Genomic DNA, 25,669 nt, shown 5'->3' on the forward strand with positions numbered 1-25,669 from the left:
GTACATATGAATTTATTTTGATATTTATAGATTCATTTTGCCTAACTGATTTATGCTGGTTAGTGCTGGTCCAACTGATGAGGCTGGTTAAACATGGACATCAATGCTTAAGAAGTCTGAACAAATGCACAAAATAACATGTGCTTTTTTAGCAAGGTTACTGGACACCATAGAAATAAAATTGGTTTGGACTTTTGTGTGTTTTCAGAAAGGGCTGAAGATCATTCACCACGCTGATACGACTCTCAGCAGCTTCTGTACCTGGCAGAAAAACCTCAATCCTCAAAGTGACACTCACCCTGCACACCATGATGTCGCTGTACTCATCACACGGTAAAAACACTGTTAATATACACTATATGGCCAAAAGTATTGGGACACCCCTTCAAATCATTGAATTCAGGTGTTCCAATCACTTCCATGGCCACATGTGTATAAAATCAAGCACTAGACATGCAGACGCTTCTACAAACATTTGTGAAAGAATGAGTCGCTCTCAGGAGCTCAGTGAACTCAAGCGTGGTATCGGAAAAGGTTTCCACCTGTGCAATAAGTCCATTCGTGAAATTTCCTCACTACTAAATATTCCACGGTCAACTGTTAGTGGTATTATAACAAAGTGGAAGCATCAACAAGGGAACAACAGCAACTGTAATGCCATGTAAAATCACAGAGCAGTTATCAGAAGTGCGCAGAAGTCACCAACTTTCTGCAGAGTCAATAGCTACAGACCTCCAAACTTTGTGTGGTGTGGGGTTGTTTTTCAGGGGTCCCTTAGTTCCAGTAAAAGGAACTCTTAATGCTTCAGCATACCAAGACATTTTGGACAATTTCATGGTTCCAACTTTGTGGGAACAGTTTGGGGATGGCCCCTTCCTGTTCCACCATGACTGCGCTCCAGTGCACAAAGCGTCGGTCCATAAAGACATGGATGAGTGAGTTTGGTGTGGAGGAACTTGACTGGCCTGCACAGAGTCCTGACCTCAACCCGTTAGAGCACCTTTGGGATGAATTAGATCGGAGACTGTGAGCCAGGCCTTCTTCCAACATCAGTGTCTGGCCTCACAAATGCGCTTCTAGAAGAATGGTCAAAAATCCCCATAAACACACTCCTAAACCTTGTGGAAAGCCTTCCTAGAAGAGTTGAAGCTGTTAAAGATGCAAAGGGTGGGCCAACTCCATATTAAACCCTACGGATTAAGAATGGGATTAAAGTTAAAGGGCCCTATTTTAACGATCTGAAACGCAAGTGTCAAAGCGTGAAGCGCAAGTAACTTTGTGGGCGGGTCTCGGCGCTGTTGCTATTTTCCCGGCGGGATAAATGGCTCTTGCGCCCGGCGCAAATCTAAAATGGGTTGGTCTGAAGTAGCTTCATTATTCATAGGTGTGGTTTGGGCGTAACGTGAATAAACCAATCCGAGCGTCATCCAACATTCCCTTTAAAAGCAGGTGCGCAAGTTCCATTATGGATTGCTATTATTATGGCGTATTTACCAGGCGCACGCCAGGAGCGGTTCACAGCCGAGGAGACTGATGTTCTTGTAAGAGCAGTGAAAGACAGAGAAGTGAAGTTGTAATGTTGTACATTATGGTAAAGGTGATTTCACAGTCTTTTTTTTTTCAGTCTTTCAGTTTTTTCAGTTTTTCAGTCGATTTTTTTTCCTGGTTCTTGACGGACAAACCAATTTGTCAGATGTCCTTATATACATATATGTCTTGCCACTATTGGGCAAACAGGTCTTATCCTTAATTATTACAATTAGCCTGAATCATTTGTAAGCTAGATTTATGCCTATTTTTTCACATCTTCGTGGCACACCACAATGATTTCCGTCATCTCATGTGTTAATATTTTTTTAGTGTAACAATTTATGATTTGCAAAAATAACTGTTGCATCTGTGTAGATTACATGAGCAAAGTGTATGCGCGTTGTGCACGCTATACATTATGGTCAAGCATGCGCCCTTAAAATAGCATAATGAACAACGCGCAACGCGCCACTGACTTTAGACTAGTTTTTTTCTGGTCAGTGGCGCAATTGTTTAATGGAACAGCAAAATAGCACCAGGGATTGTTTGCGCCGGAACACGCCTCCTTTTTTGCGCTGAACCGCCCAGGTAGCGCAAGTTCATTCACTAGTTTAGCGACGTGCTTCTGTGGAGGGAAAAGCGCGCTTTGCGCGGGTGCAAAATAGGAATGACACATGCGTCGGTGTACAAAGTCAATTGCGCTGGGTGCAAGATAGGGCCCAAAGTGTGCATGTAAAGACAGGCTTCCCAAAACATTTGGCAATATAGTGCATTTTATATGTATTTACTTTTTTACTTTTAATTTTTTATCTCTCTCTTTTTTTAAAGTAATTTCAACATTTCTTTACTGTTGGATGGTACCTGAAATCTCAGACAGTACATTTTTATAAAGATAATAGTATAATAAATAATATAAAGATGATGAAGACATCAGTTGTGGTAACAATTTTATTTCAATTTTTATAACAATTTTATTTCATTTTAGTTTTATTTCAGTTAGTAATTTTTGCACTTTTAGAACTTATTTCACTAGGTTGCCATGCACAATTTCACATTTTCTTTTAGTTTTTAATTTAATATTTTATTTTAGCTTTATTTCAATTAATGAAATGATTTCTGAAAAATCATGTGACACTGAAGATGATGCTAAAAAATTAGCTCAGGAATAAATTACATTTAAAAACATATTCAAATGGAAAAGTTATTTTATATATATATCATCTTTTATGGGGGCTTCATGGGGACTCCATAGACATAGTTCACACTGCAGGGCTTAATGCTCAATTCCGATTTTTTGAAAAAATGCAATTTTTTTGCAAGGCCGTTCACATTTCCAATTAAATGCGACCTTTTGTGATCTCCTGTGTGAACGTGAAATGACCCAGAAGTGACCCGCATGCGCAGAAGAGTACTCAACGGTCAACGACGTCACTTGTTGTTTACGGAAGTAGCCAAATATGGGTGTCAGCATTGGAGTTCGTTTAGCTTTATTAAAGTTATTTTCGCAACAGAGCCGGCACCATTACAACCTTCTCATGTTAAGAAGAAAATTAAAAAAGAGGAGGAGAGCAAGGTTTTTGGCCATGGCGTTTTGTGGAGCAGTGGTAGCAACGTCGGCACAGAGAAACGTGTGTGTGCGGAGTCGCAGCATCGTCCGCCATAGTTGTTTATCTTCTCATTCCCGCCTACTTCAACGTACAATGATGACGTTTATCGCGTATCAACGACGTGCGGGTCGAATACATGTGACCTGGCAGTTCAGACTGAAGACGCATTTCAAAAGATCGGATATGTATCGGATTTGGACCACATACCCAAGTGGCCTGGGTCGCATTTGAAAAAATCGGAATTGGGTCGTTTCAGCCTGCAGTGTGAACGCAGCCATAGTGATTTTTATACTGTACAAACTATATATTCTTTCCCCTTGCTTTTACTAATCCTACCTGTCACAGAAACATTTCATTTTTACATTTTCAAAAAACATCACTTAGTATGATTTATAAGCTGTTTTCCCCCAAAAATTGTCCCCACAAGGACAAGGATTTTAGATATTGCCATCTTTATGGACACACACACATATATATCTATGTATATATATACATAGACGTGTGTGTGTGTCCATTAAGATGGACATATATGTATATGCATATGTATACATATGTGTGTGTGTGTGTGTGTGTGTATATATATATATATATATATATATATATATATATATATATATATATATATATATATATATATATATATATATATATATGCGTGTATGTGTATGAAATTAAAAATGCTTTAAAGGTGCATATATGAATATATAATTATGAACAGTATATATATATATATATATTCATCTTATGCCTGTAAAATATATTGCCAATTGTCAATATCTAAGAAGTGATCCAAATAATATCTAAATATCTTTCACGAGTTTGTTTACCCATATACTCTTCAGCTAATAAGGTTTAAGCCTATTTGGCTTGCTGTCCGCGGTGGAGGGGCTCGAGGAAGCAGCTTCATCTCGAGCTTAGATTTACCCCCCAGGGACTACTAATGCTAGGAAGAGGAGTATGGTAAACGAGATGCCTAAATTTATGTTGGTGGTGGAGTTGGGCAGGTGGAAGGATGCAAAAACGGCTAATGCCAGAAGTAGGTAGGTGGCTGCTTGTATGCTTTGGTAGTTAATTAAAAGATTAGATGGGTTCTCTCCTACCAAACTTTAGTGAACTTCGCCTAATTGAAAGATTAGATGGAATGCAAGACTGAAAATATTGCACACATTCAGCTACCTAGTAAAGAACATAATAATACCATCTATTACCAAGGGGTAAAGGGATGTCAAACATACACATGAACTCGCTCACTCTCATTTATTATCATAAATGTCAGTTTCTTGGTTAGTAAGGGAGCTGTCTGTCTCTGAGCTTTTAACAGCCCCTAAACGCCTCTTTTCAACCCAGAGCTCCACAGATTGAATGACCTCATCATGTCCTGCATCCAAGGCTTTGAGATTCTCCAGAGCTATAAATGGCAAAGAATTCAACCCATGGCCATAACTCTTCTTCAGCAGTTTTAGCCCTGCAGCACAACTTTAGTAGCCTATAAAATGAATCAAAGCAGCTGTTGTGCCCTTTTGTGTCTGACCTGATGTGATCTCTCCTCTCAGGAAGGATATCTGCGCAGGCAAGAATCAGCCGTGTGAAACGCTAGGCTTGTCTCACCTGTCGGGCATGTGCCAGCCGCATCGCTCCTGCAATATCAACGAGGACTCAGGGCTACCGGTCGCTTTCACCATCGCTCATGAGCTTGGACACAGGTACGTTTGTATGAAATGGTGTCATTGTTGCCTGAATGTGGCATTCATTTTTCATCCATCATTTGGAAAGGTCACTCATTATGAACTGTAAGGAAAAAAAGCTTTCCCTTCTATGGCCCAATTCTTATGCCAAAAATATTTTTTCTTTTGGTTTTACGATATGATGCCATTACATATTTAATTTTATATTATTTTATTTTATTTTATTAAAGATCAACATTGCAAATGGGGGTTTAACGATGGAAATTTCACATGTGAAAGACAAATGCATTTTCTGATAAAACATTTTAGAAAAAAACTGTGAAAAATAAATTTCTCAATTATAATATAAGAAAAAACAGATCCAAAGCACACACATCAATGGCAAAATGATTTTTTGCTCAAAATGGGTGCTCAACAAGAAAAACCAGGAAAAACTTTTTTACTTTTTAAATACACATTTCTGGTGTTTTATTTCACTATTCATCGGTTCATGTTATTCTAAAGAAATAAAGGTTTGTTTTCATAATCTTTCATTAGAAAACTTGCTTGGCCTCTGAAAAGACTTTTCATCCACAATCCAAACAATTCCTGATCCAATCATTCCCTAAATGTTTTCCTTGAAATACACTACCATTCAAAAGTTTGAGGTTAACAATGATGCATTCAATTATTGAAGCTGGTTTCTGCCACATAATAAACTTTTTTGTCTCACAATTTTGACTTATTTTCTTGTAATTGTGAGTTTATATCTCGCAATTCTGACTTATTTTCTTGTAATTGTTTTTATCTTGCAAGTCTGGCTTCTTTTCTTAGAATTGTGAGATATAATCTCGCAATTACAAGTTATAAATTCAGAATTGTGAGATAAAAAGTTGCAATTATCTTTTAAGATGTTTTATTCTGTGGTGGAAACAAGCTTCCATATCAAATATTCATCAAAATATCCTGAACAAATGCATCACTGTTTCCGCAAAAATATTAAGCAGCACAGCTGTTTTAAACATTAATGATAATTTTTTTAAAAATCAGCAAATCATCATATTAGAATGATTTCTGAAGGATCATGTGACCCTGAAGACTGGAGTAATGATGGTGAAAATTCAGCTTTGCATCACAGGAATTAATTACATTTAAAAAAAAATTGTTTTAATGTGTTTTTGATCAAATAAATGCAGCCTTGGTAAGCATAAGAGACTTCTTAAACCTTCAAACCTTTGAACTGTAGTGTACATTTGAAAAAAAGGTGTTGAGTGATTTAAAGAGCGATTCACCTCGTTTTGTGTTGAAGTTTCGGAATCCATCATGACGGTCAAGGGAACGACTGTGAGTTAGTGGGGAGACATCCCTTCATCATGTCCCGCCAGCTCCACTACGACTCCTCTCCTCTCACCTGGTCCTCCTGCAGCAAGGAGTACATAACACGCTTTCTCGAGTGAGAACATGCACTCATGTACAGGAACATGTAATTGCATGCTTTATATCTTACGTCTTACCACTAATGTTCGAGTAATCCAGACTATGATCTTCATTCATAAAGCTCTGTTATCTTCCTCTCACCTGCTCAGTCGTGGTTGGGGTTTCTGTCTGGATGACCGTCCATCTAAGAGGGACCTCAGCACCCCGGTGGCGGCACCTGGAGTGCGATACACCCCCCAGCACCAGTGCCAGCTGCAGTACGGGCCCAACGCCACCTTCTGCTCAGAAGTGGATGTAAGGAGTGCATTGTTTAAAAAACAAGATGAATAGAAAGGGCAAGATCCATATATATTTATATTCCCTGTATCTATTTATGTCTAACTTTATCCGCTTACAGTACTATATAGCAAATCTCCTCATATAGCAGATTTTAGAGACAGTGACTATTATTGCCCAGCTCTAATCTGCTGGACGCAACTATAAGGCAGGAAACTCTTCAGATATTATTAACATTAACATTGTGATTTTCTGTTAAGCTGCTTTGAAACAATGTGTATTGTGAAAGCACTATATACATAAACAAATTGCCACATAAAAAAGAGGGTTATTAAGTGACCACCGTGGTGATACTGAGTTTAATTACACTTTTTGTGACAGTAGCCCTGAAACTGTGGTCTATTTATTTTGGCACTGCCCATTTGTAGGACAGTTTTGAGTCATAAAGAACATTGATGGCCAATTTGTGTTGTTTTGGAAACATTTATTATTTGGTCTTTTGGAGAACTGTAGAGACAAGCGCACTCAGGTCTATATAATACATTTTATTCTTTTAATGGCAAAATTCACAAATGTACGTTTTCCTGTAAAAAAAACCCCCTGTTTTATATCATTCAAGAAAGAAATGGAGCATTATATTGAATCAATCCAATTTTCTATAAAGCAACTTTGTAAATTTGTAAACTTTTCAATGTCTTTATGTAGATCTACATTAAAGGAACACTCCACTTTTTTTGAAAATAGGCTCATTTTACAAGTCCCCTAGAGTTAAATAGTTGAGTTTTACCGTTTTTGAATCCATTCAGCCGATCTTTGTATCTGGCGGTAGCACTTTTAGCATAGCTTAGCATACATCATTGATTCTGATCAGTCCATTAGCATCTCATTCAAAAAATGACCAAAGACACTTTCAATATTTTTCCTATTTAAAACTTGACTCTTCTACAGTTACATCGTGTGCTAAGACCAACTGAAAATGAAAAGTTGCGATTTTCTACACCTATATGGCTAGGAACTACTTTCTCATTCCTGCGTAATAGTCGCGGATCTTCGCGGCCGCACCATGGCTGCAGCGGCGCAATGATTCGTTGGTATTCTGTGAAACATGGTGGTAGTTACACCTTCGACTTACTATCACAGCCCTTTACAACACACAGAACCATGGCTAATCACACAGCTAAATCCACAACACAATTTGTCGGCTGCAAGCCTGAAACTTTCTCTGCAACTACACGAACTGGCGGTCACATTGAAAGTTACCTAGCTGGGGGCTACTTTTAGGCGCTGTAATATGATTACGCTGCTGCAGCCATGGTACGGCCGCGAAGATCCGCGACTATTACGCAGGAACGAGAAAGTAGTTCCTAGCCATATAGGTGTAGAAAATCGCAACTTTTAATTTTCAGTTGGTCTTAGCACACGATGTAACTGTAGAAGAGTCAAGTTTTAAATAGGAAAAATATTGAAAGTGTCTTTTTTCATTTTTTTAATGAGATGCTAATGGACTGATCAGAATCAATGATGTATGCTAAGCTATGCTAAAAGTGCTACCGCCAGATACAAAGATCGGCCTAATGGATTCAAAAACGGTAAAACTCAACTATTTAACTCTAGGGGACTTGTAAAATGAGCCTTTTTTTTAAAAGAGTGGAGTGTTCCTTTAAGCCCTCCCCCCTAGTGTACATACATTTATGACGTATTATCTTGTATTCTGTAATTTTTGTAACATACTGTCTTTTGTTAATAAAAAAAAGACATGATTAAAATATAATTTTTCAAAAAAAGTGACCACGGTGATACTAGCATGTTCTGGGTGAATTCCAGGGCGTTGCAATGCAGTTGCTAGGCGGATTTTAGTGGATTGCTATGCAATTTACAAGGTGTTCCTGGTGGTTGTTTATTGCCTCTATTTAAAGAAGTCTATGGCCACGTTTCTGTGGTATTTAGATCCCTAGATTTGGATTGGGACATTGTGGAATTTTTTTGGCCATTTTATTTTCCCCGAGGCAAAAGTTGTCCAATCAAGATTTTTAGAAAAAATACATTGAATCACTTAATATATAAAAACATTATTTCACGTTTCTCTTCAATAAGCTGCATGATTTGGGGCTTTTATACCGGAGTTTAATGCTTTAGGCATTTGCTCAAAAAGTTAAAATTTTTGCTTGTTTTTACAAGCTGAGGGGTGAGTTTAAATAATTTTTTTGTGGTAATGGACACAGGTACAGTTTAGAGTTCATTTAAGATTATTTAGATTTTCTTCTTAAATATAATGTATTGTCTTGTCTCAAATAATGATCTTCAGGTTGTAATGTAATTAATTCTGGCCCTTTTGATTCCAGAATGTGTGTCAAATTCTGTGGTGCGCTGTAAATGGATCATGCCGCTCCAAACTGGACTCACCAGTTGACGGAACCAGGTGTGGACATGAGAAGGTAGGAAAGATTTACATGTAGAAAGAAGTTGACTTAAAGATAAAACTCAAAAATGAAAATTATGTCATTAATTACTCACCCTCATGTTGTTTCAAACCTGTAAGACATTCATCCTCGGAACACAAATTAAGATATTTTTAATGAAATCTGAGAGTTCTCTGACCCCTTTTTACTTGTTTTTTTTTGCGCACAAAAATATTCCCGTCGCTTCAAAACTACGGTTTAACCACTGGCGTCCCATGGACGATTTTAACGATGTCTTTACTAACTTTCTGAGCCATGAAAGTGTTAAATAAATTGCTGTCAATGGAGGGTCAGAGAGCTCTCGGATTTCATCAAAAATATCTTAATTTGTGTTCCGAAGATGAACGAAGGTCTTACGGGTTTGGAACGACATGAGGGTGAGGATTTAATGATAGAATTTTCATTTTTGGGTGAACTTTGTATTACTGTATATTTAATGGTGTATCTGTGTGTGTCAGTGGTGTATCTCTGGCGAGTGTGTCATCGTAGGGAAGTTACCGGAAACAGTGCATGGAGGGTGGGGTCCCTGGAGCACCTGGTCCTACTGCTCTCGGACCTGTGGAGCCGGCGTCCAGTCAGCTGACAGGGAATGCAACCAGCCCAAGTACCACAGCCACTCTCTTCTGCTTCTGCTCTGCATTATTCCTCAGCGCTTTTCTTTTATTCAGTCAAGTTTTGTGGTCGGTACGATTTAAAAAAAAGAAATGAGTACTTTTATTCAGCACAGGATGCATTAACTTGATCAAAAGTGACAGTATCAGAAGTTGATCAAAATATCATCATATTAGAATGATTTCTGAAGGATCATGTGACACTGAAGACTGGAGTAATGATGCTGAAAATTCAGCTTCGAATCAAAGGAGTAAATTAAGTTTACAAATATATTCAAATAGAAAACAGTTATTTTAAATTGCAATAATATTTCAAATTTTTATTGTTTTTAGTGTATCCCATCGAGCACTACTAATATCCGTCCAAACACAGCCCGGACATCTAGGCTAGACGTCCAACCATAGCTGAAGAAAAGACTAGTCGAGAAATGAAACCAAACACCTTGTAATCACTGCTGACTTTGCATGATGGAATATCACACGTCTCACAAGTTATTTTGAAAGTTATTTTCAAAATTATTTTGGCTAGAAGTGGGTTACTCATAGCCAGACAATATCGGGTCTATAGTTAACCGTCCTAGATGGTGAAATGACAGCTATTGCTTGCTGGGTATGTTTGATCAAATAAATGCATCATTGGTGAGCATAAGAGTCTTCTTTCAAAAATCTTACAGATCTCAACCTTTTGAGCATTAATGTGTTCATCTCTATATATATACACTCACCTAAAGGATTATTAGGAACACCATACTCATACTGTGTTTGATCCCCTTTCGCCTTCAGAACTGCCTTAATTCTACGTGGCATTGATTCAACAAGGTGCTGAAAGCATTCTTTAGAAATGTTGGCCCATATTGATAGGATAGCGTCTTGCAGTTGATGGAGATTTGTGGGATGCACATCACGAAACTCCCGTTCCACCACATCCCAAAGATGCTCTATTGGGTTGAGATCTGGTGACTGTGGGGGCCGTTTTAGTACAGTGAACTCATTGTCATGTTCAAGAAACCAATTTGAAATGATTCGAGCTTTGTGACATGGTGCATTATCCTGCTGGAAGTAGCCATCAGAGGATGGGTACATGGTGGCCATAAAGGGATGGACATGGTCAGAAACAATGCTCAGGTAGGCCGTGGCATTTAAACGATTTCCAATTGGCACTAAGGGGCCTAAAGTGTGCCAAGAAAACATCCCCCACACCATTACACCACCACCACCAGCCTGCACAGTGGTAACAAGGCATGATGGATCCATGTTCTCATTCTGTTTACGCCAAATTCTGACTCTACCATCTGAATGTCTCAACAGAAATCGAGACTCATCAGACCAGGCAACATTTTTCCAGTCTTCAACAGTCCAATTTTGGTGAGCTTGTGCAAATTGTAGCCTCTTTTTCCTATTTGTAGTGGAGATGAGTGGTACCCGGTGGGGTCTTCTGCTGTTGTAGCCCATCCGCCTCAAGGTTGTGCGTGTTGTGGCTTCACAAATGCTTTGCTGCATACCTCGGTTGTAACGAGTGGTTATTTCAGTCAAAGTTGCTCTTCTATCAGCTTGAATCAGTCGGCCCATTCTCCTCTGACCTCTAGCATCAACAAGGCATTTTCGCCCGCAGGACTGCCGCATACTGGATGTTTTTCCCTTTTCACACCATTCTTTGTAAACCCTAGAAATGGTTGTGCGTGAAAATCCCAGTAACTGAGCAGATTGTGAAATACTCAGACCGGTCCGTCTGGCACCAACAACCACGCCACACTCAAAATTGCTTAAATCCCCTTTCTTTCCCATTCTGACATTCAGTTTGGAGTTCAGGAGATTGTCTAGACCAGTACCACACCCCTAAATGCATTGAAGCAACTGCCATGTGATTGGTTGATTAGATAATTGCATTAAAGGGTTAGTTCACCCAAAAATGAAAATTCTGTCATTAATTACTCACCCTCACGTCGTTCGAGACCCGTAAGACCTCCGTTCATATTCGGAACACAAATTAAGATATTTTTGTTGAAAGCTGATGGCTGAGAAAGGCTTCAGATAGGCCTCCATTGGCATTCAGTACACTTATACTCCCAAGACGGATAAAAGGCACTCAAAACATCGTTACAAAGTCCATCTCACCACAGTGACTCTACAATAATCTTACGATGCGACGACAATAGTTTTTGTGCGCAAAAAAAATCAAAATAACACCTTTTTCCAACTTGTTACTGCCTTCCGTGTGTGCCTCCACGACGCATGCGCGAGAATATGACGCAGATCCGGCGTTCGGACAGATGACCCAGAAGTGATTTGTTTACAATCAGAGGAAGCGCGTATCTCAGCTGTTGGATTCTACATTGATCGTGCTTTAGGTCTCAGCGTAGTGCTCAAAATGGGGTTAGAGTGGCATTTCATGGATTCCCGAACCCCGGCGCTATGTCATATTCTCGCGCATGCGTCGTGGAGGCACACGCGGAAGGCAATAACAAGCTGGATAAAGGTGTTATTTTGATTTTTTTTTGCGCACAAAAACTATTGTCGTCACATCGTAAGATTATTGTAGAGTCACTGTGGTGAGATGGACTTTGTAACGACATTTTAAGTGCCTTTTATCCGTCTTGGGAGTATAAGTGTACTGAATGCCAATGGAGGCCTTTCTCAGCCATCAGCTTTCAACAAAAATATCTTCATTTGTGTTCCGAATATGAACGGAGGTCTTACGGGTGTCCAACGACATGAGGGTGAGTAATTAATGACAGAATTTTCATTTTTGGGTGAACTAACCCTTTAATGAGAAATCGAACAGGTGTTCCTAATAATTCTTTAGGTGAGTGTACATAAATGTGTATATATATTGAACATTTTTAAGTTAAAAATCGAATTATTCATTTGTCACACTTGAAATGAAAGGTCAAATTGGGTGCATTGCATTCTGGGATATACAGTATTCTGTGTGCAGTGTGCTTGTTATATCCTGCACCTTTTTGCAAATGTGATTAACCATTATTGAGTGGATATTCTAATTCTATGCATACAGAGAATTTACATACGGGCTACTATAAACACACTGCATAAAAAGTTCTGTGATAGTATGCTATCCTGACAGCCTATTCATGCATACCATCTTCTGTACTACCAGCAGAATACACTAGAGGGCACACCTGTACCTATGTTGCAAACGGCTGCCTTTAGTTCTGTCATAAATTCATAAAACCACACCATTTTGAGTCTTTAATTAACCATTGTCCTTTTATTTCTCCCCCTTTCAATTCTTTCCCCTTATCAGTCTTTCCTTGTACATTTTGCTGAACATATGATCTGTAGCATGATTTTTGTTTCTTTGTACAGACCTGAGTTTGGAGGGAAATATTGTACGGGTGAGAGGAAGCGCTACAGGATTTGCAACACGAAGCCGTGTGCCAGAAAACAGCCCTCCTTTAGAGAGATGCAGTGCAGTGAATTTAACACTGTGCCTTACCACAATGAACTCTACGAGTGGATACCTGTTGCGACCACCTGTAAGATCACTTTGCACCACATGCATCAAAATATTCATGTGCATGTGCAATATTTATGGTCAATATTCCCAGAAGAGAAAATACACTACCGTTTAAAAGTTTGGGGTTGGTGAGATATATGAAATGTTTTTGAATGAAGTCTCTTCTGCTCACCAAGGCTGCATTTATTTGACCTAAAATACAGTCAATATTTTGAAATATTATTACCATTTACAATGACTGTTTTCAAAGCTGAATTTTCAGCATCATTACTCCAGTCTTCAGTTTCACATGATCCTTCAGAAATCATTCTAATATGATGATTTCAAATTCAAATAAGAAATGTATGATTATTATCAATGTTGAAAACAGTTTCAATTTGTAGAAACCATGATTCTTTGATAAATATAAATTTCAAAAGAATAGCATTTATATGAAATTGAAATCTTTTTTAACATTATAAATGTCTTTACTGTCACTTTTAACTAATTTCTTTAAAAAAAAAAATCTTAGTTACCTCCAATTTTTACTACTGTATATCAGTCTTAACTTTCATTAGTACATTAGCATATTAATAGCATCAAATCTAATGTACTTAGATAAAAATAATTTCATGGGTCATCAGGATCTGTTTCAGAAATAATTTTATGTAAACCTCTCTAGCTTATTCAAAACTTATTTTTCCATGTACTGTGCTAAATCTGTAAGCCATAGCATGTGGACTAAGCCACACCTAGTTGACTCTTTTGGGCCTGTTAGCAACCATCCCCGCTTCTTTGATTATATTCCTTCTCAAGAACAGTTTGAATAAACACGACTGGCTTCAGAACTGTAGCGCTATTAATGTTTGTTACACTTGAGAAATGAAAACATGTGCTCTCTACAACTGAACAGCTGAGCCAAGACACGCTGCGGCGGGTCGAGGCCTGTTGACATGAACATAAAACGTATTACACGTGGCTGCTTAGTTTTATAGAGTTTGTTGGTTCACTTTCAAGAATGCCCCACTTTTATTAGCCAGCTTTAGAGGCGTGTGGATTCATGACACAAATGTTTAGTCATTGTTGTTTGCTCTGTTTAAGCAGTTGGAGCACAGCAGGAACTTTGGATTGTAGATTATAAAGACCATTTGATGTTAGCATGGTAACAATATCTATTAATTATAAACTTTATATGATTTTTCTGGGTCTCTAGGTAACTTAGATATACAAAAAAATGTCTGCCTAAACTACTGTTCAAAGGTTTGGGGTCAGGTCAGTAAGAATTTTTTTTTTTTTTTTAATAAATTAATATTTTTATTCAGCAAGGATGCATTAAATTGATCAAAAGTGACATTAAAGACATTTAAAAAGTTTCCACAAAATATAAAGCAGCACAACTGTTTATAACATTGATCATATAAATGTTTCTTGAGCAGCAGATCATATTATTAGAATCATTTCTGAGTAATGATGCTGAAAATTCAGCTTTGATCACAGGAATACACTGCTGGTAAGATTTTTTTTATGTTTTTAGAAAGAAGTCTCTTATGCTCACCAAGGGTGCATTTATTTTATTAAAATACAAAAATTTATTAAAATGTAAAATGAATGTTTTCTATTTAAATATATTTTAAAATGTAATTTATTCCTGTGATCAAAGCTGAATTTTCAGCATCATTACTCCAGTCTTCAGTGTCACATGATCCTTCAGAAATCAGTCAATATGATGATTTGATGCTCAAGAAACATTTATTACTATTATCAATGTTGAAAACAGTTATGTAATTTTTTTTTTAGGATTCTTTGATGAATATAAAATGTTCAAAAGAACAGTATTTATCTGAAATAGAAAGCTTTTGCAACATTGTACTACCGCTCAAAAGTTTGGGGTCAGTAAGAATTTTTTTTGGGGCAACTTAAGGAAATTAATACATTTATTCAGCAAGGATTACAAAATATTCTATTTAAAATAAAAGCTGTTCTTTTGAACTTTCTATTCATCAAAGAATCCTGATTAAAAAATGTTTTACACAACTGTTTTCAACATTGATAATAATCATAAATGTTTCTTGAGCAGCAAATCATCATATTAGAATGACTTCTGAAGGATCATGTGACAATGAAGACTGGAGTAATGATGCTGAAAATTCACAGGAATAAATTACATTTTAAAATATATTACAATAGAGAACGGTTATTTTACAGTTTAATAATATTTCACAATTTTTTGGTATTTTGAATAAAATGAATGCAGCCTTGGTGAGCAGAAGAGACTTCTAAAAACATTTAAAAAAATTTGAACGACAGTGTATATTCACATTTCACATATAAAGCAGTTATACATTGTAAGTAAATTGAGGGTTTGGTTGAGGGTTAGTTGCTTGTAATTATGCACAATTTACTGTTATTACTATGGTAAGTATGTGTAACATATGGAACAAGGACACTGTAAAATAATGTGTTAACTACCATGGTCCTTTTTTTGTATTTTCCATGATATCAAATCTATTAGTATAAATCTATAATGTATTCGTATCAAGGATTTTAAACAAACATGATAATAAAATGCTTCACTGGATCATGCAGTAAATAACAGGCCTGTCTCTCTCTCACAGCGCGCCCATGCGAGTTACACTGCAGGCCTGTGGATGAGGACTTTTCTGAGAAAATGTTGGATGCGGTCACAGATGGAACGCCCTGCTTCATGAACAACAACAGCAGGAACATCTGTGTCAATGGTGTGTGCAAGGTAGTGTGGCTGGGTATGTCTTACTCAACCCATTTATGCTTGTGTGTGCGTCCGTGTATTGATGTCTTGTCTTTGGCTGCACACCAAGTATTTTGTGACACTTGTCTGAATGTCATTACATATTATCAAAGCAAGTGCCTGCATCTGTGCTGGACAAGCTTTACTAACAACATTCATTATTCTTGTTCAGTGTCTTTGAATCAGCTGGAGCTGGGGTTTAGGTGACTTATAGAAGTCAGTTCTCCTCAAGTATCTACAGGTCTAGTTCACAGGTCTAGTTTCACAAACGCAAAGTGGCGCAGTACTTTTTAGCTTCATTTTGAACTCTGCACCATTCAAAAGTTTGTACCTTTTTTTTTTTCCTTCAAAGAAGTCTCTTATGCTCACCAAGGCTGCAATTATTTGGTCAAAATACAGTACAGTACAGTAACAGTAATATTGTGAAAAATATTATATATATTATAATATATTTTCTATATTAATATTAGTAATTTTAATTTTTTAAATGTGCTATATATTTTTCTAAGATTCTTCGATGAACAGTAAGTTAAAAAGAACAGAATTCACGTTCACATTTATAAAACAATATGTAAGTAATGTCACGTGAAAGACTATTATTTATATTGATTAAATATTTGTATTGCCTTAATACAAACTGTTGTTTTCGTAACACAAACTGAATTATTATTATATTAAACAATCAAAAACGTCTGGGTCGTCTGGGACGTAAAATGCAGATTTTCCACTTTTTGACCACACGATGTCGATAGTGTGCACAGTGTTGAAAAGCTTCTAGTAATGAACCAATTTTCGATACAGTTGAGGGGGAATCCTCGGTGCTTCGCAAAACTTCATTTCACCTTCACTACCAGCTTTTATTGGGGAAATCCAGAATCATAATCCATAAAACAGGCAGTAGGTTAACCTGCTACTTCTGCTTTTGTTTTCCAACATAAAAATATTACAATATTAATATCAAAAATAAAGTGCAACTAACTTCTCTTCAGGTTTAATTAATTGTAGGTTTACCTGCTACTTTTGCTGTTGTTTTTCAACATTAAAATAATACAAATACAATATTATTATCAAAAATAAAGTGCAACCAACATTTCTTCAGGTTGAATAAACTGGCTGAACCTGCTACTACTCTCAGTTTAAAGGGGTGGTAAAACACATTCTTTTGAAGGCTTGACTGTGTTTGTGGGGTGCACTGTAACATGTGTTCATGCTTCGTTTAAAAAAAAAAAGCCTTATTTTTCATATATTTGACCTTTATTCTACACTGCTCTGTCCCTCCTTGTAAAACGGTCTGATGCTTTCCGGGTTGTATGAAGCCAGTCCCTCAAAAATACGCGATGGGCTCAGATTGGTTAGCTGGCCCAGTGTGTTCTGATTCGCTAACCGCCTAGTGCACGTTTGACGGAAACGTCACGCCCCTTACCTTTACCGGAGGCTGTGCTTTGGTCAGTATCAGAAACAACGGCGTCAATAAAACCATATGAGCCCGAATCAGACCCAGAACATTTGAGTGAAGATGATCGAGCAGAACCTGTTCATTCCTCAAGAGTAAAGACTGCGGATCTATAATCGCTACTGAATGGCACTTTAACTTTTGTATTTTTAGAACGATTATAGCCAAATATCTGTCGCAAGAACTATTAACCCAAAACGAACACTAAGCACTGGCTTTACTAGTAAGTTAGCCAAATCACACACAGAACCATGTTTAGCATGCCTGTAGATAAATAATACATAAAAGCTCTAATCAAAGAATCATTTACACTAATGCCAGGTTCGCTGTTGAGATTTTAACGTTAGTGTTTGTAACGTTTGGTGTTCGTCGGATAACGTTAAGTATGAATGAGCATTTAACAGACTGGTTTGCAGAACAGCGCTGTCATCTGTTTACTTCCTTGCTACAACCTATTACAGGAAAACACATCGATGAAAAATAAATCAGACTTACAGGTTGTGGCCCGTAAACAGCTTCTGTTTGTAAATCCAGCTTTCAGGACAAGCCGTGGTGCATATCCTGCATTGAACTCGCGAAGTTTGTGGAAGTTGTCCTCCGTGAAATGTGCAGCGCGCGCGTCGTGCATCCACACACTGGCAGTGTTTTTTTCACGCAGCTGACGTTGTGCAAATCTGGCATTGAAATCGCGAAGACGGTGGATGTTTTCCTCTGTTAGATGTGCTGCAGGGAGCCCTGCGCGCCTGTTCCCTGCTGTCTCATACACACGTGCAACATGCTGTATGTTAAACGCTCTGCAACGCACCCCCGTCCCAAGGAAGGCTGAACAGAGCAAGTACCCCAGACCTGCAATCCGGATGAAAATAACAGCGTTTCCTTGGCATCGCGGCAACAACACTCCAGCCTAACTATACCACAACAGCGCCGCGATACAAAATGGCCTCACCCCCCCTTATTTAATATTCTCGGAGGAGGGGTTTATGTAAATATTGAGCCTGGTGATGTCACCAACCCTGGAGGAATGTGTGTAGTCGCCTAGCGGCCGTTTGCTGTAGTCCTTAGAAATGGATTTCTTTAAAAGCAAATATCTCCCTTTGCTTTAAACTTTGAACGTTGTAACTTTGCAGATGTTGTTTATGCTCAAGCAGCAACATTACACGCTAGCTAAAGTTAGAATAGTGAAATCGTGGTTTACCACCCCTTTAATAAACAAACAATATTTAACAAAAGATAAAATGTAACCAACTACTCTTCAATGACTCTACATATTTTTTTTTTTTTTCAAAAATATCATCTGATCAACATGATCTGACCGCAGAACACTTCTCTGTGCGTTCACTATGTCGCCAGCAGTACTAAAAACTCGCTCTGCTGGCACACTGGGGCCAGGAATGCACAAGTAACATTTAGCCAGGGTTGAAAGTACAGGTAGCTCTTTCTCCTGGTGGCTTGATAATTTCTCGCTCGTTGGCTTCTCCTCTGCCATCCGCCATGCTATGTTTTGTTTTCTTAGCGCTGCTGCTGGTGCGTGGCGATGATGTCACAGATAGGCAGACTGAATCGAGTAACGTTTAACGCCTATCATTAAAAGTGCTTCACGAGTTCACACTTACATCAAATTAAATGGAGTAAAAGATTATGCGTATTTGGCGTGCTGTCCGGGGGAGGGCTCCGGGGGAGGAATTTTGGCCCGAACCCAGAGTATACCCCTGTGATAGGATTGGTCTAGAACTAGACTGTATTGCATTATGGATTGAGTTGACGTCTAATAGGTTTTTATTCAATCAAGTGAGGAGATGGGGTGGTGGAGGGATGCTAAGAAACTGTCAACGAAAGGAAGGTGAGTCAGCTGTATATAAACACTCCTCCTGTTGTTGATTGAATTGATTAGTTCAGTATGCTCCACTCGTGTTTAATTAGGTTTTAATTATCTGGGCGTGCTCCACTTGGGTTTGATTAGATTACATTAACTGGCATGCTCCGTTATTTAGAAAGGTTTAATTATCTGGACGTGCTCCTCCCGAAATTAGTTACTAAAACTTCACTAAGAAAAACATCCATATAAAGTCTGACGTGCTTAAATCAAATGCTTTATTTCCTATTATCGATACAATCGATTGATTACCTTTTAAAACGATGTTAGATCGATATATGTCGTCCGGAAGGCCAACTTGCCGAGCACAGATCGATGTAGTTAGATCATAGGAATATAAATCGATAGATCGATGTAGTAGATGAATCGTTACACCCCTAGTCAAAACCACAGAGCAAACCATCCATATAATAACAACGGTTCAAAGCACAGGAGAACAGGCAGAAAATCAAGAACATGAAACCAGAACTAGCGCTCAGAAATGCAGTGTAACCCCAACAAGACTTCGCAATGAGTGAATGAACACAGCAGGGCTGAATCCGAAAATCGCCCCCTATACCCTTAAATAGGGCTCTATTTGAGGGGACAACCATTTGTAGGGGTGTCCGAAACCATAGTGGACGTTATTGAGAGCACTCATTTAATCCCACAATGCACCACAATAACGAGTGTACAGCCGATGTACACTCAACGGCTGTCCGAATTCACTCACTCGTTTTCATTCACTCAATCAAGTGAACTATTTGTGGACTAACTTAGGGAATAGTGAATAAGGGTTTAGGGGGTGATTTCGGATTCAGCCCAGGTTTAAACAGGCAAACATAAATTAGATAATAAACAGGTGGTACTAGTAATCAGAATTTGGCAAATGAGTTATGGGAAAATTTAATTAATGAAGTGGTGGCAATGGACTAGGGAGGAGTGCCCTCTGGTGGAGATCAAGTGCACTCCAGATGGTGGATGTGACAATTATGACATTATTTTCATTTTTGAGTGAATTATGTCTTTTAATTATTGTTTTTACATATATATATTGGTTGTTCCACAGCATGTAGGTGCATTTTTTTTTGTCTCTTAATATTAACCTTTCATATATTCTGAGTTATGTTTTGTGCCATAGAGAACAACTACATTCTGTGTGTGTAATGTGTACGTATGTGTGGTGGTGTATTTGTATGTGCTTATGTGTAATCTTTCTCCAGGAGGTGGGTTGTGATTTTGGCATTAATTCTAATGCTAAAGAGGACAGCTGTGGCGTTTGTCTCGGTGATGGATACACTTGTGAGACGGTGAAGGAGAACTTTGTGAAGCAAGATGGATTTGGTGTGTAGCACACGTGACTTATATATTTACATATTTTATTGATTAAATTAGATTTAACAAACTATAAATAAAATGATATGTCCAGATGTATATACCATGTGTTGGAACTCCAATAAGTTTATAAGTGAGATCATGTGATTTAGGTTACATGGACCTGGTTTTGATCCCTAAGGGAGCTCGGGATATCTTCATACAGGAAGTAGAAGAGGCTGGGAATTTCCTTGCGATCCGAGCGGCTGATTCAGATGAGTATTACCTCAATGGGAATTTCATCATTCAGTGGAACGGAGAGTATGAGGCAGGTGGCACAAAGTTTTACTACGAGCGGAGCGGTAATATGGAGAACCTCACCTCTGCAGGACCAACAACTGACGCTGTCATGATCCAGGTACTGATCCTCACACACGTAAACACATCTTTTTATATATTTTTATTATAGGATTATAAAAACAAAGAAATGGTGCACTTACATTTAAACTCTACATGGCAAGAGATTCTGAGGGTTGTAATGTAAAGTTAAAAAGCAATAATTAAAAAAATGATGGATAGTTGCATCACATCGTTTTCTGGCACAGATATGCAATTTTTGTTTGTATTTACACATTGAGTAAAGATTCAATGTTATTTACTCTGGCAATCAAACAAAAACCTGAAACATTTCTTTGATGAACCAATGGACAATTTGCCCAGAAAGCATTTTTGTTAGAATACCAAATTTTTAATTAATTACATTTTTTGGTGAAACTTAATTTCATTATTGCAGCAGACACAAGATTCTTCTGACATTATTTATGTGAGAAAGCATGAATAAAAGTATCACAAATAAAGCTGTTGCCTCTAAGACTGGCGGCACTTGCAGAACAAGATGATTTCTTGAATACTGTCATTAAATGATGGATGTTTTTTGTTTTAATTTGTTCAGTTGTTGTTCCAAGAGCTGAATCCTGGTGTCAAGTATGAGTACACCATTAAGAGGAGTCGCCCGCTTGGAAATGAAATTCTGGAACCAGAATACATCTGGAAATATGGAGCCTGGACTGACTGCAGCACCACCTGTGGGCTTGGTAAGGATGGAGATTTTCTTTACTTTTCATTACAGTCTATAGTTAAAGTCCTCATGAAATAGAAACGTTTTTTGGCTTTTAGTATGAATATGTTAGTCTTACTGTTATCTATATGCTAGTGTGATCCAAAATAATGACAAAATTTGAATTTAAAAGAAATTAGCATTCAAACCTCACAGTCTCTCACTTCCACCAACATGGTCATCAATGATTTTGATGACATCACTTTTCTGTCCAATCAAATGCTCTCTAGAATCTGAAGCGTCCCGCCCCCTACATTATAAATAGACACTGAAGCTGTGGCTGAAATCGGTCACTTGTTCACACATTTACTATTTCTACATGGTGAATAGCACATAGTGCACTATTTAGGGTATAGGGAACAATTCAGACAGTGTAAATATACTTTCAGTTGAGGCAAATTAAGTCTGGTTTCACGTTAGTGTCGCGCGAACGGCCGCAGCGCGCGCACACACACACACACACACACACACACACACACACACACACACACACACACACACACACACACACACACACACACACACACACACAGACAGTCTGTTCCGGTCCAGAGACACGATGAGAGAAAAAACTCTCATTTGAATTCTGCACAGAATGCTGTATTTTAAAGCGATATTGAGTAGATTACTAAGCTCAACTGCTCTGGTCGAGCTGTGATATAAATGAAACGCTATTGGCTTTTTAAAAAGGGGCGGAGCTGCACGATACGTCCCGCCCTGTCTTCCTGTTTCAGTGGAAATTACGTAAACACATTGAATAATGCTGCGCGTTTCAAGGCACTTCAGTGGGCCTTTAAATTGACTCATTATAATCTTTTTCTTTTCTTTTTTTGGTTCCAAACTATTGAATCTTTGATAGCTGGTATGTCTGATTTTTTTCTCTCTGTATAGGTGAGCAGCATCAACCTGTGCGCTGTTTTGAGGCAGAGGTTGGCGTGGTCGAAGAAACACTGTGTGACCCCAGTACACGTCCTGATGACAGGCATCGCAAGTGCAAGAACATGGACTGCCCTGCACGGTATGATACTGTATAAATAATGGCTATGTGTTAAGAATAGCACACCATCATACTAGTCTTATTATTTATGCAGTGTGTGGTATGTTTACTATGTATAATATGCAGCTTTCCAGTGTGATGAAAGAACCAGAAATCATATCAATGAGGTTTTTTAAATCGTTTTCTTGAACCTAGATTACAAATGCTATTTATTTCCTGAAATAGGAAACTTTTATCTTTGCATATTGCATACAGTTTCAAATCAAATATACACCACCATTCAAGAGTTTGAATGGTAATCTCAGCGAACTTCCAAGGGGGCCTCAAGATGACTTAAACTGATATATAATAAGGCAAAAGAAGCATTAAAATAAGCTAAAACAACTAAAACCCCAGATATTTATTAGTATTTAGTTATTTTTGTAATGAATATAAATCTTTCTAGTTATGCTTAGCTCTAAAAAATATATTTTATTGGGTAGAAACTGTGAGTGAATATTGTTGTGGACAATGGACCTGAATCAGGGAATATATCACCATATTTCATTTTGACAGGAATGAAAACAAGACAATGAGGGATAGAATACAGTGGGTTCAATGGATTGTACTGTTGTTTAAAGGGGTCATCGGATGCAAAATGCACTTTTATATGGTATTTGCATATAAATGCATCTTTGCAGTGTGTGGACACAACCACCCTACAATGATAAAAATCCATTCACTCCTTTTTTTTATCCTCAAAAAAACTAAACACGCTCAATAATAAAGCCATTTAAATTTTATGAGCAATATGACGTCCGCCCACGACCGCTGACAGACTGTCCCATATTAGCATATTTCCACCCTCAGCCAGTTGTACACTGTCTGCAATGGCAGCACTTCACGTTTCTTCACGCCCCACAGAAGAGAAGGGTGGGGTGAGCAGTAGCTCATTATCATTTAAAGAGACATGCACCAAAACGGGTCGTTGTGAACAGAACGTTTTTAACCAAAGTATGTTACAGACTTTACATTAAGACCCTAAAGTATCATACCAACTTGTGGAAAACGGGCATCCGATGACCCCTTTAACAACATACTGATTGTTCAGCTGACAAAACATCTTTCTGAAGAAAAAAAAATTTCAATAGGCAAAAAGTTGTAAAAAATTACATGATCTAGGATCCTTATTCAGTGTGCACAATCATAAAGGCTGTTCCAAAACCCCGAAGGGGACATAAGGGTGTAAAAAAATATGAGATGAGAGGAAAAAGTCAATGCTTTTTTGTTCCCCTGAGAAACTTTGTGTTCGCTTGCAAAAACGTTTGCGTTCGCTCGTGTTCTTTGCAAGTGAACGCAAAGTTTCTCAGGGGAACAGAATTTGCGAGAGAACACAAAAGCATTGCCAAATAATTTTTCCTCCGGTCTCATACTTTTTTTCTTCACAATGTACCTTTAAGTGAAGTCTATCCATCACAGCCTCATTTTCATCTTTGTTAAATTCAATATGGCATCTAATCTGACTAAGGTCTATGGAAGGCGGTGAAGTCAAAAAGGTTGAGATACACTGGCCTAAACTCTGTGCTGACCTCAGGTGGTGGGTGGGAGGATGGCAGACATGCTCGGCTACATGCGGTCCAAACGGAGTGAGAAAGCGTACCATTCTGTGTGTGCGTACGGTGGCCGGAGAGGAGCGGGTTCTGCACCCTGGGGATTGTAAGCAGCTGCTCAAACCCAAACCTGTGGTACCTTGCAACCGAGATGTACCATGTGGGTCAGAATGGACTGTGGGGAACTGGAGCGAGGTGGGCTGTTTTATTGCTGTTTTATTTATGTAAGAGCTCTTATCAATTTACAGAGCCCCTAAATGGACATGGGAATTGTAAAAAGATGGAGATTGCGTTCACTCACAAAACTTTTGTTATGGAAATAATGACGTGGGATGGGAAACTATATTTAAACGTAAAGTTTGTCGGGGGAATGTAATACTTGCAAGAGAAGGCAAAAGGTTGGTGAGTGAACGCGACAGTACTGAAATATAATTTTTCCTACCATCTCATACAGTTTTTCCATCACCATGTCCCTTAGGGCCTCCGTATCAATTGCATGTTTTGTGGATTGTTTGGAATTGTTCAGGATTTCAACTTCACCCTGAAAAATTTTATTCTGTTAAAGGGGTGGTAAAACACATTCTTTTGAAGGCTTGATTGTGTTTGTGGGGTGCACTGTAACATGTGTTCATGCTTCGTTTAAAAAAAAATTGCATTATTTTTCATATATTTGACCTTTATTCTACACTGCTCTGTCCCTACTTGTAAAACGGTCTGATGCTTTCCGGGTTGTATGAAGCCAGTCCCTCAAAAATACGCATTGGGCTCAGATTGGTTAGCTGGCCCAGTGTGTTGTGATTCGCTAACCGCCTAGTGCACGTTTGACGGAAACGTCACGCCTCTTACCTTTACCGGAGGCTGTGCTTTGGTCAGTATTAGAAACAATGGCGTCAATAAAACCATAACGTTACCAATCTGAGCCCGAATCAGACCCAGACCATTTTAGTGAAGATGATCGAGCAGAACCCGTTCATTCCTCAAAAGTAAAGACTGTGGATCTATAGTGATCGCTACTGAATGGCACTGTTACTTTTGTATTTTTAGAACGATTATAGCCAAATATCTGTCGCAAGAACTATTAACCCAAAACGAACACTAAACATTGGCATTACTAGTAGCCAAATCACACACAGAACCATGTTTAGCATGCCTGTAGATAAACAATACATAAAAGCTCTAATCAAAGAATCATTTACACTAATGCCAGGTTCGCTGTTGAGATTTTAACGTTAGTGTTTGTAACGTTAGGTTTTCGTCGGATAACGTTAAGTATGAATGAGCATTTAACAGACTGGTTTGCAGAACAGCGCTGTCATCTGTTTACTTCCTTGCTACAAAGTACAATTAACCTATTACAGGAAAACACATTGATGAAAAATAAATCAGACTTACAGGTTGTGGCCCGTAAACAACTTCTGTTTGTAAATCCAGCTTTCAGGACAAGCCGTTGTGCAAATCCTGCATTGAACTCGCGAAGATTGTGGAAGTTTTTCTCCGTGAAATGTGCAGCGCACGCGTCGTGCATCCACACACTGGCAGTGT

General features: G+C 38.3%; 1 protein-coding gene across 1 annotated transcript in view; it reads left to right on the forward strand.

Annotated features, from left to right (window-relative positions):
* Nucleotides 1-25,669, forward strand: part of LOC307125581 (A disintegrin and metalloproteinase with thrombospondin motifs 12-like) — a 57,824-nt gene that overhangs the window by 16,911 nt on the left and 15,244 nt on the right. The window contains exons 6-18 of the mRNA XM_079815545.1: nt 209-333; nt 4,691-4,840; nt 6,111-6,254; nt 6,388-6,532; nt 8,857-8,949; nt 9,432-9,577; nt 12,909-13,078; nt 15,654-15,787; nt 20,334-20,454; nt 20,598-20,842; nt 21,377-21,518; nt 22,433-22,559; nt 24,112-24,322. Coding sequence (XP_079671671.1) covers nt 209-333; nt 4,691-4,840; nt 6,111-6,254; nt 6,388-6,532; nt 8,857-8,949; nt 9,432-9,577; nt 12,909-13,078; nt 15,654-15,787; nt 20,334-20,454; nt 20,598-20,842; nt 21,377-21,518; nt 22,433-22,559; nt 24,112-24,322 — 1,953 coding nt within the window. The remainder of the gene's footprint in view (nt 1-208; nt 334-4,690; nt 4,841-6,110; nt 6,255-6,387; nt 6,533-8,856; nt 8,950-9,431; nt 9,578-12,908; nt 13,079-15,653; nt 15,788-20,333; nt 20,455-20,597; nt 20,843-21,376; nt 21,519-22,432; nt 22,560-24,111; nt 24,323-25,669) is intronic.

Source organism: Gobio gobio (genome assembly GCF_949357685.1).
Source record: "Gobio gobio genome assembly, chromosome: 4".
NCBI lineage: Eukaryota > Metazoa > Chordata > Actinopteri > Cypriniformes > Gobionidae > Gobio > Gobio gobio.